This window comes from Lissotriton vulgaris, chromosome 9 (genome assembly GCF_964263255.1).
Source record: "Lissotriton vulgaris chromosome 9, aLisVul1.2, whole genome shotgun sequence".
NCBI lineage: Eukaryota > Metazoa > Chordata > Amphibia > Caudata > Salamandridae > Lissotriton > Lissotriton vulgaris.
Window position 1 is genome coordinate 478,134,363 of NC_141697.1, and position 15,248 is coordinate 478,149,610.

The 15,248-nt window shown below is 43.3% G+C and overlaps 1 protein-coding gene across 1 annotated transcript in view; it reads right to left on the minus strand.

Moving 5' to 3' along the window:
* Positions 1–15,248, minus strand: part of SYNE2 (spectrin repeat containing nuclear envelope protein 2) — a 1,750,628-nt gene that overhangs the window by 992,568 nt on the left and 742,812 nt on the right. Inside the window, exons 74-75 of the mRNA XM_086937933.1 lie at positions 3,706–3,912; positions 451–660 (exon numbers count right to left, since the gene is read on the minus strand). Coding sequence (XP_086794059.1) covers positions 451–660; positions 3,706–3,912 — 417 coding nt within the window. The remainder of the gene's footprint in view (positions 1–450; positions 661–3,705; positions 3,913–15,248) is intronic.

A 15,248-nucleotide genomic window follows, 5' to 3' on the forward strand; every position in this document is an offset into this window, starting at 1 on the left:
AGGAGCCTGGCACTCACATCAGCCTCACACGGTGTGCTTTAGTTCAACACGCCGACATTTGAATGCAGTGGCCTTTGGTCTTATGGGCAAGGGAGTCAGCACAGTCACCTGACCAGTGCAGTAAGTTAGAGATCACAATGGCCAGGCTAGTCAGCTTCTCCTTTAGGTATTTCTAAGAGTCCACTTAAATGAAAACGTGTTTGTTAGAAGTATCGTTCAATTGTGTTCGCAACTGTATTCCTGCCCTAAATACATTCTAACACTCTGTTTTGCTTTGATCTTTGCCTCTTGTGTAAATTTCCTTGTCCAATTAGTGCCATTTTTCTTGAAATTAAGATGTGCCGTAGTTAACTTAGATGAATCCTTTCATGGGACTACAGACCTTTAAAGTTCATTTTACAGCCAAATACAAACCTGTAGCTTTGCAATTTCATAATCATCTGCCCTCACCTTGCTCACTGATGGGTCTTTTTTCTTTATAGCATTTTTTCGTTCAAGTCCACGCTTTGGTTTTCTATTCAGGTCAACAAGTCTCCCATCCAAATCTTCTTGTCTTATTATGTCCATTTCAGCCTTAGGAATTTCTTGAACTGGCAAAACAGTGTCCTCTTTTTGCAATTCCTCTGAATGCAAAATAACTTCTTTCTGGCTGTCGGAAACCTATAGGTTTTAAAAAAAGTGCTCTTTAAATTATACAGTTCATTTCTTCATTAAATTTGTAATTCAGTATACGAAGGAATTATTGATAAATGAAATAAACATAATATGATTGATAGGCAACACATAACATACATAAATGTTAACCTCACCAGGAGGTGAATGGCAAGGGACAACCCAGTGTTGTACTGAGAATGGTAACTGTTGATGCCCAGTTCACAGGACACGGGGTAAACAGGGGCTACCTGGCTCAGCCACGGGGGCCGGGGCCGTTTGTCTCTTATGTATGTGAGTGCATCCTACCATGGCTCCTCGAACTGGGCCGAGAACAACCCCTTCAGTGCCTGATTTTCAGTGGCAGCAAATAGAAAGTACTTTAACAAACTTAAAATTGCAATACTACACACTACAATATGCAAGTACAAATATCCATTAAGGCAGTGATACTGCATCCATGGCTCAAGGTTCCCTTCTTTCCACATTCCCCTGACCAGGTGTCAGATATAGTACAGTAGGTTTCAGGCACAGGTACAGTGCTGGCCCTCTTGTTTTGAGTTTGTACACTCAGTTTTACAGTCTCAGTCCCAGTATGAATGCAGTGTAGCCCACTTCGGGCGCACTTCAAGTCAGTGCTACGTACAGGTCACTTCAGGGTCACAGTGGAGCAGCCCACTCGGGCACACTTCGGCAGTGCCACAGTGCAGCTGCTTAATGCAATAGTATCAGTTCTCCAAACGGAAGCATTCTAGTTACTCTGCCTCGAGCTCATCTGGTACAGGTACCCTGAACTCTAGAGGCAGCAGCTTCTGCTCACCCTGGTAGTCAGCACCTCCAGCAAGTCTGACACCCTCCTTCCCTCTTCTTCCCAGAGAGATCCACCTCCAGGCACTTATAGACCGGGAGACAGCTCTTTCTCCAGTGGTAAATATTTTTTGTTTTAATCTTAATTGTTAATACAGTAACTTTAATGTGTAATTATTTTGCTTACATTATTGCAGGAATAGCTAATTAGACCCCCTCAAAAGTCCATCACTTTTCCTTCTGTTGCTTACTTTGGAGTGGCAATAGTGACTGTAACCCCTGGAAGTCTTTTTTTGAATGTCCTTTTTTTTGTTTTCAATTTTTTTTAAAGATTTATTTTTTGTGATTTCATTTTAAACGTTATTTAAAAAAAATTAATTGTGTATTTTTATAGTAATAGAATTATTATTTTGTAATTGAAATAATGTTATAGTATATGTATTTTAAAACGGTTACCATATACTGCTTATAATTATTGTTAGTTATTATAAGTATTCTTATGTAATTATACGTGCTTATTCATAAATGTATTTGTTTGTATATTATATTTAATATTTTGTTAACACTTATTTTAAAGTATATGTTTTAAATTTGTAGATTATTAAATTCAATTGCTTTATATTTGATATTATATGCATTTTTCCAGGTCATTTTTAGGTGATATATGTTTTTTTATTAATATACTCTTTAATAGTCACATTTTAATATACTTACCTATTTTGTTATCATATTTTGGTCTTCCATGAATGTAAAGTCAACATTTGTGTCTTGGATATGTTTGGCAATATTTTGTCTCCGATATCTCGACATACAACCATAGATAGCAGTGCAACTCAGAATCAGAAAACAGATACGGTTTAACAGTCACAGGAAATTCATGTTTAGTTACATAGTTAAAGCAGAAGGTAAGATGCAATAGCAAAAAATTGTTTCACTCAGAAGAGAGTACGTGGGGACCAAATGTTACGTATTGACCTGAGAAAGGCACCCACCTGAGAACAATAAATGCTCACAGAAACATGATGCGCATACCTTATAAACATTCAAGAGGAGACAGATTCTTGCAAAAGGCCATGCAAGAAATTAATCTCATAACTGTTTGAGCAAAGAATATGACCACCATGGACGCTAAAATAAGACAGGGTGTATTGCCCAATGTAGAATATGTATTAACTATCATCTGACTGAAAACTGTACAAAAAGCAGCTTCATCCGGAAGAGTTTGCTTCTCTCCTGGAAGAGCATTAAATGCGGAGTTAACAACGTTCATGAGAGCAGGAAAGGAAATCAGCCAGCCACACATCCCAAGTAACATCCACCCCAAAAGAAGTAAAATTAGAACACAGAATCCTCATCCATCATAACATGAGAAATACTAGAGAAATGAAACTCAGAGAAACCATGTGTTAGCCTCCAACAAAGTCAAGTATGTCTTTGGAAGATGGATGACTGACTATTGACTGAGACAACGCCAATCCAGGTATTGCTTTCAAAAAGCAAAACAGCAAACGGCCGATTAGGCTCCCTTGAACTTGGAAGATGCTTCTGTTGCTAATGAGGTTCGGCACTCAATATTTCCTTATAAAGTGAGACTGCCTTAGGAACCAGAAATCTCAGAATACTTTATCATGTCATGAGAAAGACAAATAATCATATTGTCAGTCAATCCCTGGACATCAGCCCCCTGTGCAAGCAGAGACGTTTTCTTGTTATAATGAAAGTGGTCATAGGATAATAACAAACAAATACCCTCAGTGTTGAGATTCAGCCTCCAGTCAACATTGTTTACCAATGGGTGGAGGCCTGTTGATGATCCTTGCCTACGACTGCATCTTAGTTTATAAATTCAAGCCCTCATTGTAAGAATATTCTTAATTCTGATGGGGCTGGCAGCAGCAGTTACCAGCCCCATCAGAATTAGATATGTGGTGTTTCCACAAACCTGTTTATTTTCACACAGATATTTTGAGAAATGAGGAATTACCTGGGAAATCATCCTTGGAATTAAGAATTCCACTGGTAATTCGTCATGTTTAAGGAGACCCTTAGTGTCCAACTTATAAAGACCTGGAGGTTCGATATCACCAGAGTTACCAATACTCTGGGCCACTTTTTGGGCCACTCATAATGAGAGCCTAGGGGTTATCATTGTTTAGACACATTTGTTTATGTATGTTCACTGATACATCATGTTTAGCTTGGCATTTTAACATTATTAACTGTTAGTTTACAGAAAGCTGGCATCACCTGGCTAAGTATGTCCCCTGTTTTCTTTTTGGATTCTTCAGGAGGTTGTACTTCACTGGGATGATCCAGTTGTTTATCCACATGTTCCTGCTGAATAGTTTCCAGGTCCTTCTGATCCATTTCCTTAAACACTGTAGACATATCTTTATCTAATGCAACCAAACTTGGAATCTTCTCTTTTATTTCTTCTTTCTTGCTGTCAGACTCCTGTAATTGTTTTCCAATAATGAAGTACATAAATAATCGTATCACACTATTTGTAATTTCATTTATTATACGATATATCAAAGTTGATAAATGAATACAAAGCTTGGTCAATACAGTTGAGGGAAAGAACAAATTGCTTTCTGATCTATACAAAACAGTATTATTTAGAAAAGCCAAATCTTATTGTGTCCAATTGTTTCACAGCCTGCTTGACATTCCAAGTGATAGTTTCAGATAAATAGCTGGAGAACTTACAGCAAATGGTAAATTGCTGCAATGGGGTACTCTTTGCCACAAATTATTTAGGTGACCCTGGTGAACTCTGGACAGTTCCCTCAATTCCTACATAGAACCTTTCCCCAAAGTCCACATCCTCTGTGTTGAGGTTTAGAATGTCTGACAGCCTTTCATATACACCTTTCAGGTTCAAGGTTTCTGGACTTTTTAATGATAGGTTACATCCCAGACCACCAATACCCTCACTTCCCAACTTGTAAACATATACAGCATTTAATTAAAATTAATTTAAAGAAAAGAAGGCTCTTCCTTATTTATTAGGTAATTTGGTTCAGGTCCCGACGTTTAAACATATAGAAATTAATTACGAAACCGTATTTACCAGAGTTACTAAGTATTTCAATGACTTAAATAGAGGATAAATGGCTTGTGAATAAATGGTTTTGCTGCAAATACTTTTGGAAATTTTTTGAGATCATCATACATATCTGGCACCATGTAAAAATATTTATTTTAAAAAATATGAATCAATTATGATACACACTTTATACAGGGCATGCCAAATTATAACAAGTAAATGAACTGGGAAATACACATTAGTCGTATATTAAATTAATTTTGGGTAGAAGTTTTCAAAACGACAGGTGTATCCACTAAACCTACATAGTTTTATTTATATGTCTACAAACAACTGTGGATAAAGTATTGAACAACATGCATTATAGGGAATTAAGTAGGTCCAACTTTACACATAATCACACCATGACATTAACTCAGAGTTTCAGGATTTTTAAAAGCATGTGTGAGCAAGGTGTTGATTGCTGGGTGACTTAGTATATATGGGATACAGCTCATTAGAGTCGATTATAAAGCCCCTGTAAGTGGACAATATGTCCCTCATAGAGAAAAGAGAAAAAAGGAAAAAAGAAAAAGGAAGTTAGAACTTGCTTGAAGATTTTTGCATGTGCAAAGATGTATTTGTTCATGAGAAAATGGAAACAATGCGCACACTTCACATGAGTGCTACCGGAAAAGGGCATGGATTCTGTGAAAGACAAAAATTTACTCCTAACATAGGAGGAAAACTGGGGTAAATTTCAGTCTTTTCTGTGAATCTGCCTTCTTGCACATCTCTATTGCCCTTTCTGTTAAATATATGTATGGAGTGGCACTAGGGGGTGCTCCCTGCTCTCTGATGCTGATGCTCTGATGCTCTCTGATGATGATACCAGCCCTCCTCGCCACCCTAACTGCATGTGCCACCTTGGATTGTACTGTTACTTATTGTCACAGCAACCCAGAGTCACAAAATAAAAGGATGGTAGCTGGTAAATAGTGATGTGGACCTAACTCTTACCCATTCTAGGGCACTCCTAAGTTCTCTGTTTCCACCTGCTCTGCTTGCAAGCCCTTTAGAATCTCAGAGCGCCCAATAGTTTGCTCATCTGTACATATGTTTCATCCTGTTCGTTAAGGCCATTGGTGGCGGCCTCCATGGGATGTATCCAGCGGCATTCTTTGAAATTGAGTTAGTTTGTAATGTTACCTCCTCTCTGATGTATGGTCACCTTTTCAAGTACAATCCACTCTATTTCTTCATGTGTGTGGCCAGCTGTCGAGTAGTGGTCAACTAGTGGTGCCCTCTGCGTTTTGCATCGTATCCTGCTTTGATGTTGCAGAATTCTGTTTTTCACTCTCTGAGTTGTCTGGCTGATGTAGATCAGGAGGCATGGACATCTTATGGCGTATATAACATTTTGGCTATTGCAGTTGGTGAACTGGCTCAGTGTGTATGTTTTCCCACGGTGGGTGACAGTTTTCCCGGTTATTGCATGTTCACAAGCCGTGCAGTTTCCACATTTATGATTTTCAGTAATGGGCGGAAGACTTAATAGGGATCTTGTGTCAGGTGTGGGTGCAGGCTCCAGAAATTATGACACAACATAATCTTTGATATTTTTGGCCCGCTTGAAAGAGAACATGGGAACATCAGGTATTTCAAATTCCGGTCCCACCAAATTCCAATATTTTTTGGTTATTTTGTTTATCTCGTGGCTCCTTGTGTTAAACGCGGTGACACAGATTAAGCGGTCCACTTCTTGATTTTTCGGTATTACTTCTAGTAGGGTCTCACGGGGTCTATACCAGGCTCTTTTTCTGGCTCTGTTGAGTAGACCTTTGGGGTTACTAATAACTAGGTGATGATACAACATGCAAACTTACAACCTTATGTGCCTATGTGAGGATACCTACCCATTTGACAATGTACCCTCAAAACTTGTCTGCCCCGACTCCCGACACCCCCTCCGACACCTCCCTAACTGCTCTCTTAATTAACTGCCGATCTGCAGTAAAGCATGCCGCAGATGTTGCTGCTCTCATCCAGAACAACAACCTCGACTTAGCAATTCTATCAGAATGGGAAACATCCTTTAAAACGCAACTATAGCAATGCACTACCATTACAACAAAACTATTACAACGCAGGATCCATTACAACGCATGCCATTACAATGCATGCCATTACAACGCAACTGCTATTACAACGCATGCCATTACAAAGTAAGTATGGGTAAGTATTTAATTTAATTTTAACCCCTACACCATCCAACACTTACCCTACAATTACGCCCCCCTGGAGTTAGAATAGTAATTTTAACCCCTACACTATCCAACACTTACCCTACTATTACGCTCCCCTGGAGTTAGAATAGTCATTTTAACCCCTAAACTATCCAACACTTACACTACTATTACATTCCCATTAATTAAAAAAAAATACTTACCCATACTTACATTGTAATGGCAGCATTGTAATAGCAGCTACGTTGTAATGGCATGCGTTGTAATGGATCCTGCGTTGTAAAAGTTTTGTTGTAATGGTATGCGTTGTGAAAGTATGCATTGTAACATCATACATTCAACAGAATCATGGCTTAATGAGTCCTCATCCCCATGCCTGGACCTCCTAGTCCGCCCCAACTATAACATTGCTAGACTAGACAGACAACATAGCAAGAAAGGAGGTGGCATTGCCTGCATCTTCCGCTCTTACCTTCTTGTCACAGAGCTTCTGGCGGATACCACCGACTCCTGCGAATACCTCGCCCTCTCAATTTGCAGTAACAACTCCTTATTGTGCAACCTGCACATCTTTTACCACCCCCCAGGCATGAACAATTACTTCACTGACTACCTCATGGAAATTCTCACAGCAAAGAGCTCCTCCAACGCCAAATACATTTTCCTTGGCGATTTCAACCTGCGCTGGAACGATCCTAAGGATCCCAATGTCAACGCCATTAAAGACCTCCTGACTGATCAAGCCCAGACCCAAGCTTGCTTACTCCCAACACACTCAAAAGGGGCCGCTCTAGACTGGATCATCTCCAAGGAAGCAACCATTAAGCTTATCTCTATAGACCCTTGTGATTGGTCTGACCACCACACCATTACCTTCCTTCTACCTGGCACCCACAAGTTAAGGGCACCCCAACCGGTGCTTCCTTAACGCTGGGTCAGAGACACCAAGAAGCTGGACCAAAAGGAACTTGAGGTTCGTTGCAAATCTGACCTCCCTCCCCCCCCCAGCATATCACATCGGTCAGTGACCTCAACGATCACTACTCTGCAACTATGTCGACCATTCTGGATGACCTAACCCTGCTAAAACTAAGAAGAACTCAAGTCAAAAGATAGAAACCCATGGATCACCGGGTCCCTCAACAATGAGAGGTGATCCCTTCGACAATCCAAAAGAATCTGGAGACAGCACCCCTCTGCCGCTCATCTAAAACTTCTCCGCCAAGCCAGAAATACTTACAACAGGAAGGTCCTCAACTCAAAAAAAGAATTCTTCAGATCGGAACTAGGGAACGCCCAGAACCGACCCCGCAAACTCTTTGAACTGATCAAACACCAGTCTAACAAACTGGCCAAAACATCAAAAGAAAACCCCAAGTCTCTAATTACATCCGATGAATTCTCCTCATTTTTTGTGAACAAAATCAAAACATTGGGCAATGAACTGAGTTCCGCCCAACACTCTCTACCGCACCCTGACCAGCCCCCTCCACCCATGCAACCTCAGCAGACCTCACCTAAGACTCAAGCACACTGGTCCAACTTCACTCTCTATGATGAAGACTCTATCGCCAAAATCCTTTACACCTTAAACCCGAACAACCATTTCAACGACCCGCTCCCCTCTAACTGTCTCGCTGCCGCCGCCCAATCCATTATTCCTTGCTGGACTGCGATAATAAATGCCTCTCTTCGGCAGTAATCAATCCCTGACTCCCTCAAAGCGGGCCAAGTCCTCCCCATTTTAAAAAAGCCATTGCTGGATCCAACCTCCCCAGACAATTTCAGATCTATTTCCAACATTCCTCTATTAGCCAAAGTGCTGAAGAAATGTGTGCAACTGCAGCTAAGTCATCACATCATCAACGACTTCCATCTACTCGATGACTGCCAATCCGCATTCCGTCCTGGACACAGCACTGAAACAACCATGCTCCACATCGTTGATGATGCCCTCCAAGCCCTTGACCAAGGCAAAACCTGTCTCCTAATTCTCCTAGATCTATCCTCGGCCTTTGACACATTCAACTATGGGAAGCTACTCGAACACCTCAAATTTAGGATGGGATTAGATGGCCCTGTCCTCGAATGGTTTAAATCCTTCCTCCAAAACCGATCTCAGAGATTCCTAATTAACGGTAGCCTGTCTGCTCCTTCCTCGGTCATGGTTGGGGTCCCTCGAGGATCAACGCTGTCCCCCACCCTCTTCAACCTTTATTTAGAACCGCTTGCCTAAGTCCTTCGCACCGCAAATATCTCCTATCATATGTACGCCGACGACACTCAGATCTACATCAAAATCTCATCTCTCGAAGAGATTCTCTCTCTGAATGAGTCACTGAAGCTGACTGTCCAATGGCTCTCTTCCAACCAACTCAAGCTAAATGCAAAGAAAACTGAATTTCTTCTAATTTCCCCTCCTAAAACCGTCCCTGAGATCCAGACATGGATTAAAGCCATCATAGCCTTAAATTGTCCACCGACCATCGTGGACTCGGCCAAATCGCTAGGAATAAACCTGGATTGCAACCTGAACATGCGAGACCACATCAACTCAATGGCGTGTGGCTGGACAAGAACCTCACCTTTAACACCCAGGCCACAAAGCTCTCCGCCACCTGCTTTGGACTTCTTCGGACATTGAAGAAGGTCCTACCCCTGCTCCCAATGGAGGCCAAACAAACAGCTATTCAGGGCTTAATACAATCACGCCTGGACTCAAACAACGTCCTTTACCTGGGAGCCCCAGAGTACTCTTTAAATAGGTTGCAACTGGTGCAGAACTGTGCGGCCCGCACCCTACTGCAAATCCCACAAAGAACCTCAGTCAGAGAGGCACTGACCAGCCTTCATTGGCTACCAGTGCGAAAAAGAGTGACCTTTAAGGCAATGTGCATTGCCCATCAGGCCTTCTGGGACTCGGGCCCAAAACTCTTGCGTAGCCTAGTCAGCCAATACCACCCTGGCCGTGAACTACGTTCCAGCCAGGCCTTCATGGCAACAATCCCCAGAATCAAGAGATCTAGAGCAGGTGGAAGAATGTTCACCCTCAACGCCTCAAAAATTTGGAACACCCTTCCCCTTCACCTGAGATCTAACCCGAACCTTGCCTCCTTCCGCAAGCAATTAAAAACTCATCTATTCAAATCTCCGTAATCATCTCAGCCCCCCCATCTTCCTCCTAGTCTCTGACAGTCTCATTACACCCTTTCTGGTTCCCTAGCGCTTGGACGCCTCAGGGCAGCAATCGCGCTGTACAAATGTATTTTCATTCATTTTTTCATTCATTCATTCATTCAAATCTGCCAGATTCCACCTGAGCTACCTATAGAAACTGAAACCCTTCCTTGACGCTCCCGACTTAAAACTCACAGTCCAAGCCCTAGTCATTTCTAGACTAGAATATGGCTGTTCCACCCTCTCTGGTTTACTCAAGATCTCCCTAGCACCTTTAAAAGCCTGCCTCAATGCTGCTGCCAGACTACTTACCGGCACCAAAAAATTTGATCACATTTCTCCACATCTGAAAGCACAGAACTGGCTTCCTCTCGAGGCCAGAACACAATTGAAGGTAGCATGCATCACACACAAGGCCCTACACTCAAACTCCCCAACATATCTTGCACAGAAACTTGCGGTATCCGGAGGAATCAGAAACTCACGCTCTGCCAGTGACCTCCTACTAAAGCCTGCACGCTTTCAGAAGAAAAAAAACTATAATCGGGCGTTTGCTGGGGCTACACCAAGAATATGGAACTCCTTCCCACCCGCCATTAGAAGAATCCCCTCCCTTGCACCTTTCAAAAAGGAGGCCAAATCCTTCCTTAAGGGTAAATTCCTCGGCTAAACCCCGTTCCCCAACCACCACAGATACTATTGCCTTCCTCCGTCGACCTTCGGCCAACCAAGAAACTGTAATACTAACTGTACTGTATACTTCCATCCCTCTTGTACTCAACTCCCCCCACGCTCCCTAATTTATGTTTTACTCCTGTGATCCCATGCCTCTTGTACAACTCTATGACTCCGTAAAGCGCTCTGATACCCTAACGGGTCAAGTTTGCGCTCTATAAAACTGTAACCTGTAACTGAGCTGTGGCTGTGATACAACATGCAAACTTACAACCTTATGAGCCTATGTGAGGATACCTACCCCATCAAAACTGTGATAACAATGTAACTGAGCTGTGGCTGTTTATGTTTTTAAATATGTAAATATCACTGATTTGTGAAAAAATATGTGTATGAGCCACAAAATGTAACCACAACGGAGTGGCCATCATAAATTATAATGTAGTAAGAACAACATGATTCAACAATAGTTTTCTCTCATTAAGACATGATAGCATAGGATACTTCCTTAAGACAGCACATAAGGTTTTCATCCACTATAGGACACCCCTTAAGACAGCATGCAGTTAATTCTTTCATCATGCACACGCAATGTCAACGTGAGTGTCAGAGATAGATGAGTCCGCATTCAGGCATCCGACACGTCCGCCACTGTGCGTGCATGACTTATAGGAGTCTGTCCTATGCCCGAGCTGTCAGAAGATGAGCTTCGGAGAGCAAGTAAGACGTCCCGCGCTAACACGCCAAGTAAGCGAATCCTCGCTTCAGACCTATTGTCAGCCGTATTTGGGAATGAAGACACGACTCAGACGCGCACTTTTGCAGTCTCAGTTTTGACCGCGTGAGCGCGCTTCTGAGTCGCGCTTGGGCAGACTAACTCACAGCCCCTTCTTTCGCTTCCCTCGCATGCATTAACGGCACACACACACAGACACAGCCAGCCCCCACCCCTCTGCATGCACGCACACACACACACACAGGCGCGCGCACACATACACACGCTGAAGCCCCCCACGCCCCTGCACACACACAGACATGCACGCATACACACGCCGCCGCAGCCCTCTACCCTCCCCCCCCACACACACACACGGTGGTTGGGTGTCACGGGCAGCTGCCCTCTGCCAGTCTCACAATGAGCGAGAGGGAGGGGCTTTGCCGATCCTTACCGGGGCTCTTCAGATTGTAGCGGGCTTCCATGGCTGCGGCTGCAGCTGCAGGTGCTGCTCTCACGGATGCTCGTGGTGTGCCGGGTTCATGTCGGTGTTCCGCCGCCCCAGGTTTAGCCCTGACGTGGCACCAAGTTCGTGGCCCTGCCCCGGTGCTCACACTAACGCTGCAAGCTGCGGTGCCCGGGGATGTGACGTCAGATCCAGCCGCTGACTGTGTCCTTCAGTGCAGCGCCGACATAGAAAAGGGACTGGTGCGGCGGAGAAAGTGCAAGCGAAACTGCAGGATCCCCTTTTTGGGTGCTAGAATTATGCTTAGGAGACAGTGTTTGGTTGTGGTCTCGAGCTGGACCCCGGTAATCTGACTCAACGTTTTGGCCCAATGGTTCCTCATGAACGTAGCTGGTTCGAACCCGCAGAGCGGGCATCCAGAGGAGTGTGTTGCATATATCTTCTGGAGCCTCTGGGGTTGAGGTAAGTGCGGTGTAAATGATGAAACTATATGAATTTAAACCGAGAATTGCTTGCCACTTCTTATGCCTGTCGCATATCCGTGCCTGTGAGGGGAAGAGGTAAGTCTTCCGACCACCTGTTCCGAATCAGCTCCACGTCCACCCTGCAGGTCAGTTTCAGGGCTTTATAAATGCGAGGTCATTTCCCCAGTGGTTCCAGGGTCCAATAGCCGCTGTAGTGTATAGGACGCCTCCGGCTCTGCGGGGAAGGTGGGCCGCCGGCATATCTCATGGACTGAGTCGGAGATCTTAGCGTTTTGCAGGAATTGGCTGTGAGGTAGTTGATAGTAATCCTGGGCCTCATTTTTGGTGAGGAAGACTTCATTTTGGTAGAGATCTCCAGCCGTAGTACAACCCCCTGTGCCCCAGCGGGATAAGACCATTCCTGCTTGTATTTGCCAAAAGCCCAGCAACCATTTCAATTGTAGCATCTTCCTGTAGGGAACTCTGCGGAGCCCTAGTGTGGGCGCACGTTCCAAACCTCGTCAGCCTGGTGTACTATAAAAGGGCTTCGAGGAGGCTATGTACGTGGGATTCAGGCAGCTCAAGAGGGCACTCGTGGGACAGAATGGGACACAGACAAGTGTTGATGGGGGTTGGGCAGAGCAAAAGCAAGCCCCCCCTCTACCTCATACGTGTGTCCATGCGTGACTCTAGCGCTGCTCACAGCTGTACTTCCTGGCACAGCAGCTCATATTTCCAGTATTGTACAATGTTATGACTACCATTGCAGGATGACGAAGGCCGTTTCCTTTATAAGGATAAATATGCCTCCACTGGAGTGAATGGGGGCTTTGCGTTCTGTTCGTTGGATTGTAAATGAAAACCGTAGAAAAAAAGGAGTTTCTTACGTGGATTTATTGAACGTCTGAAATGTGATGAGCGAAGACTGGTGCAATGACAACATTCCAGACATCATCAGTGATGGGTAGAATCAACCGGTGGCTGAACAACGTGGCAGGATGAATATGTGAATACCAATAATAGCAAGTAATGACAAAGCCAATAGGTCTTGCCTTTGAAATGTTCCAGCTGACCTTTTGGCTTTGCCAGTACAGTTTTTTTGTTTTTTAAAACCTCTTTTTATTAAGTTGATACATGAGACAAACCGCAATAAACAAACCTGTGAGGCATACCGGTTCTCCCCCAACCATCACCACAGTCCATGCATGTTCGATCAGTGATTGATGGATAAGCTTACTCCTAACCCTGCGGATGTTCCGTGGTTTCCTCCTGTAGAGGCCCCGCTTCAGTTTCCACCCCCATTTCCTAGGACCTCTCCACATCGGGCCTACTTTAAGGTTCCATGTCCTCCACTGTCCCCAGACGTTCTCAAATTTCCGTGGGCAGCCTGTAGCCCAGTTTCTAAGCCCTCATCCACCAATCTACATTTGTTTCCCAGGCACTATCCACTGGGATTCCGCTCTGACCCCACTTTCCGATTACTGAGAGCTTGTTTTAACATACCAGCCACATCTTCACCATTTGGCAGCCTGCATCAGACTTCAAAGGAATGCGCTCCCCCGCCCCCCCACAGCAATTGGATTTTTGTCACAATAAAATACACTGAACATAATCTTCACAAAAGTTATTTACAAAAGTTTATGCTATTGCCATTATAAATTACAATAACTTTTATTTAAGTATTAATTATTTAAAAAAATTAAAAGCCATTGTTATTTGTAATATCAATACATGTAAGTCACATAAATACAACACATATTGCATTACAAATGCTATAGGTGTCACATTTGCAAAAGTTATAACTATTGGCATTGTAAATGACAAAGCTATTAATTTCGCTATTTTCAAAAACAAAACAAAAATACAAAATGTGTCATTTACAATACCAATAGCTCAAACCTTCCTACTGCGAGACCTATTGCATTGCAAATGCTTGTTGTTTAAGCCTCCCTAGACCGATTTAAGCCACATGCAGTTTCTCACTGGGAACATAATTGCCAGATGTTTCACCCAACATGTCCTCATGTAGTTTAAATCTTTGCCTGGGTCAGGACTGACGCATTTTAGCCGTTTTTTCCATTATTGATTGTTTAAAGCCACACGTTTTTCCTCACGGGGCACACAGTAGCAATATGTTTTAACCCGTCACAGGTAACATCGGCGTTTATACGGAGTTTACATAATTGCCCGATCTCGTGCTGTCATTTTTAGCCCTGTTTGCACTAATGGTCATTTTAAGTAATGTAAACTCACGTATATTGACACTGTACTTTCAACCTGTTTAAACACTGCGCACATTTTTAACCGCGCCATGTATACCGTTACCACCAGTAAAGATCTTGGCTCTAGCATGACTCCCTCACTCGGAGACTCTATAATTATGTGCTTAATTATTTTATACGCCCAGATAACAAGTTCAGCTGCTATCTGCCTCATGCATATAAACACAGTATGTCACTGAACAGCCTTCTGCCGTATTGATGGGTACATTCAGGTTTAGATTTGGTCACCCTTAGTCACCACAGGCCGTTTAATTTCAAAACAGTCACCTGTTACATCCTAGTACGCATATCACTACCTAGGACTGAGACTGGTACTCAATCCTTCCAGGTGATCGCTCCGGTGGCACAGAAACACAAGGATCTTCCCACCGGCTGGTGTTGAAGACCACTTACAAATTAAAGAAGGTATGCACAGCCCTAACCTCAATTACCCATACGATATGATTTACCATTCTGGTGCAAAGCCCTAATAGTTTCCCGTGCTTAATTCTTTCCGTGGGAACTTTACTCCCTAAATGAACTGGAGTTTGTCGGCTGACATCCTCCGCCCTTCAGTTGAAGCCTTTTTGTTGATGCAATCCGCTTTCACAAGGTAAGCCGATTTCGGCAATCCAACTGAGAGTATTTTGAATCCTGACACACATTAGACCTGGACCTTATATATTTTACATTCATAGGCTGTCCAACCTTTTGCAGTCCTGAGGAAGACCCGCTTTTAGATGCAGACAAATCAGCGC